At 38.7% G+C, this 3,452-nt stretch overlaps 2 protein-coding genes across 2 annotated transcripts; one reads left to right on the forward strand and one right to left on the reverse strand.

The window, feature by feature from the left end:
• On the forward strand, positions 17-2,241 carry LOC104705617. The gene is made up of 8 exons (XM_010421654.2): positions 17-495; positions 765-873; positions 953-1,115; positions 1,212-1,360; positions 1,448-1,599; positions 1,681-1,795; positions 1,898-2,016; positions 2,047-2,241. The coding sequence occupies exons 1-8, from the start codon at positions 107-109 to the stop codon at positions 2,054-2,056; spliced, it is 1,206 nt and encodes a 401-aa protein (XP_010419956.1). The 5' UTR covers positions 17-106; the 3' UTR covers positions 2,057-2,241.
• LOC104709120 lies at positions 2,760-3,452 on the reverse strand (the record flags this gene model as incomplete). The annotated part of the gene is made up of 2 exons (XM_010425782.2): positions 2,760-2,997; positions 3,094-3,452. Coding segments are annotated over 2 exons (597 nt in total), but the record flags the coding sequence as incomplete, so codon positions are not given.

The following is a 3,452-nucleotide window of genomic DNA, read 5'->3' on the forward strand; positions in this document are numbered from 1 at the left end:
AAAAAAAAAAAAAAAAAAAAGGTACAAATTCTGCATTTCCAGTCGACGCCGGCTTGTTCATCAATCAATTCATCTACTTCGCCGTCTTACACGGTGTAAATCAAAAATGATGCGTTCCATTGACGTCTACGTCAAAACCATAGCCCCTCCCATCCGTTCAATTCTCTTCTCGATCTTTACCTCTAAGCAGAAACCGCCGTCGCTTTCGCTTCCGTTACACTTCGCTTTGCGGTCGTTTTCCGATACTCCCTCTCGAAGTTTCTCCAATGTCCTACCGATCTCTAATTCTCCGGTTTACGGGATTGGAGCAAATCGAAACCTCGGTTATCACTTCACTGCGAGGGCTATCTCTTCGTCTTCGTCGACGACTGCCTCCGTCGCTTTGGTTCAGCCGCAGCAGCAGACTGAGAATCCAACGGTGGTTGATGATGAGAATCGTGGAGGCTTAGAGGTGCAACATTCTATTCCTGTACGAGCTTATTTCTTCTCCACTAGGTATTACTTTTTCCCCCAAAATGTTGTTTCATGTGTGAAGGTGATGCGTTTATGTCATAGCGGGAATCATGATCGGATTAGGAATGTGATTATCTAATCCTCCATTGATTAGTGATGGGTGGATTTCATAGTTGAACCCTTTGTATATGTTGGTTCACGATCGAAGCTTAGAGAAGTGGATGTATTTGCCAATGCGTGTGTTTATAAATGTTATGAAGTGATGATTGGAACAAGCCTCTTTATATCTTCGTGGATGTAATTTTTTGCAGCGTTGATTTGAGAAGCTTAATTGAGCATAACAAACAGAACTTCATCCCACCTACCTCGCGTATGACTAACTATGCTGTTCTTAAGTTCTGCAATCATTCTGATCCCACTGTAAGTTGGAGCTTTAACTCTTTATTCAGTTTTATTGTGAAATGTTGATTGTTCTATGGATTGATATCTGATTTTTCAGGGCACTAATGCTGGATGTATAAGTGGGAGTGAGTGTATTTACATGGTAGTGTATCAGTATGGATCGATTGTGTTATTTAATGTACGGGAACACGAGGTTGATGAGTATCTTAAAGTGGTGGAGAGGCATGCTTATGGTTTGCTTCCTGAAATGAGAAAAGATGGTCAGTTTGCGCTTTTTTTTTTTTTTTTTGCTGTGTGCTGTTGGAAACTTCCGCTGTGGTGCTTAATTTCATATATTTGGTTCTGTAAAACTGCAGAGTATGAAGTAAGAGAGGATCCAAATCTGAACAAATGGATGGAGGGAGGACTGGATGTTATCATGTTGCAGTTCTTGAATATTGATGGGATCAGAACCATAGGCAGTGTTCTGGGGCTTAGTATTGCTCTCGATTACTACGAAGGGCAGGTAACCATGTCAAATCCATACAGATATTTTGGATTGTGAAGAATTAAAAAGAAATAACCGTGGGTGAGCGCAATCTGTTTTTGTTAGGTTGATGGTATAGTAGCAGAATTCACTGACATAAACCGTCGGTTGGAGAAAACAGGAACGTTTACAATGACTAGGAAAAAGCTGTTCCAGTTAGTTGGAAGGGCTAATTCTAATCTGGCTGATGTGATTCTGAAGCTTGGTCTGTTTGAGAGGTAAAGAAGTCGAGAATGGATGCCTGTCTTGACTAGTTTTGTGGATAGTTGTGACTCACTTTAGTTTTGGGAAAATTTCAGGTCAGATATAGCTTGGAAGGATGCGAAATATGGTCAGATATGGGAGTATCTCAGAGATGAATTTGAACTGACACAGAGATTTGGAAACCTTGATTATAAGCTGAAGTTTGTAGAGGTATTATTATCATCTTACACTATCTCTTTCTCATGATCGATCTTAGTCATTTTGTGTCGAAAATAGTACTTATTGGTGATTTGGTTTATGCGAAATTTGCAGCACAACATTCGTTTCCTTCAAGAAATACTTCAGAACAGGAAATCAACTTTCCTGGAGTGGCTAATCATTATACTGATTAGTGCAGAGATCGCGATTTCTATGTATAACTTGGCTCACACATCCTTGTGATTGTCTGCTGCCATANACACATCCTTGTGATTGTCTTCTGCCATGTCTTAAGCATATTCATATTCTTTATTATGGTTAGAAGTTACAACTCTTCTTCACGATGTAAAGTGATAACATATCTCATAAACAATAAATGAGTTTAGGAGTTAGGATTAAGTTTGTTACAGACTCCACCGATCTCCCTCTGCGTTTATGCGCCTGCTTCTTTATTGCTTCTCGCCAGTCCAACCAGACTTTTTTTTTTCTTGTCTCCAGTCCAACCAGACTGACTTCTTTATGCATAGAAAATCATTTTTGTCACAGTTGCAAGTCTTCTCTCACTTTAGTTTCAGTTTTGTTGTTATATCAATTAAAGTATTAATCTAAAAACTACTAGTAAGTAAAGTGTCTGTGCATAAGACAAAGTTAACAAAAAATTTATCTTCATTTGTTCTGAACATATTAAAAAAAAAATCTTTGAAATAAAAACAAAAGATATAGAGAAATGTTTTTTTAAAGTAAAATAACGAGTTATTGCAAAAACAAAAAGAAGAAAAATGTAGAGAAAATGAAAGATATAATCAAAGGTGACGACGAAATAAAGAGACCATGCAAAATAGTTTCGACTTGTGAGAAGTCACCGATACAACATAAATATCGAATACGAAATAAAGTTCCAAGGAAATGATAAAGGTACACACACGACTGGTCCTCAAGATCAAACAAGAAGCATGCATTATGATATAAGAAAAAACTAGAGAGACACGCCATTGGATGGGGCACCATTATTAATGGTCATCATGGAGGATCTAGGGATGTATTTTCGAGCCCAAACATGTTTTCCATTAATGATGTATTTGGTCCTGGTTACCTCATCGCTTACAATCTCCGGTATCATGGCGGCAGAATGTAACACCATCTTTGCATACAGCGCCTGCTCATTCCCTTCTCCTGGTGGCATGATTATCGCTTCTATTATCTCCCCAAATCTCCTTCAACACACCAAACACATACACACTATACCATTTAAGCACTATCAACTATATATCTATATAAATGCATAGCTCAAATAAATGGATTCAGTATACCTGGTGAAGTAGGCATGCACTTCTGCTTCAGTGATTGGGTATCCTCTAGAAAATGTGAGGAAGACAGTCCTTTCGTCTTCCCTTGATTGCTCATCCTCAGAGAATATTGCACCAACATTTCTTGTTCTTGTTGTTTCTTGTTGTTCACTGAAGAACTGGCTGCTTGATTCAGGCCTACGAACAGCTCTGTTAATACTCAACAGCTTCATCATCTCTATCGCCTTCTCTGCAATCTCCTTGTTATTCATCTCAGCGCGCACGCATATATCCTCAAAAGCTGGGTAACAGATGCTGTTTAAATGCTTCTTCATAGCAAGGAGAATGTTTTCGCGGTTCTGGTGGATGACTTCGAGAGTAAA

This window comes from Camelina sativa, chromosome 8, assembly GCF_000633955.1.
Source record: "Camelina sativa cultivar DH55 chromosome 8, Cs, whole genome shotgun sequence".
Taxonomy (NCBI): Eukaryota; Viridiplantae; Streptophyta; class Magnoliopsida; order Brassicales; family Brassicaceae; genus Camelina; species Camelina sativa.

Excerpts from the sequence above, each read along its gene's own strand:
- LOC104705617 (XM_010421654.2), top strand. The coding sequence starts at position 107 with ATGATGCGTTCCATTGACGTCTACGTCAAAACCATAGCCCCTCCCATC. Across the intron at positions 874-952 it reads GCAATCATTCTGATCCCACT|GGCACTAATGCTGGATGTAT; the intron begins GTAAGTTGGAGC and ends CTGATTTTTCAG. Across the intron at positions 1,600-1,680 it reads AAGCTTGGTCTGTTTGAGAG|GTCAGATATAGCTTGGAAGG; the intron begins GTAAAGAAGTCG and ends GGAAAATTTCAG.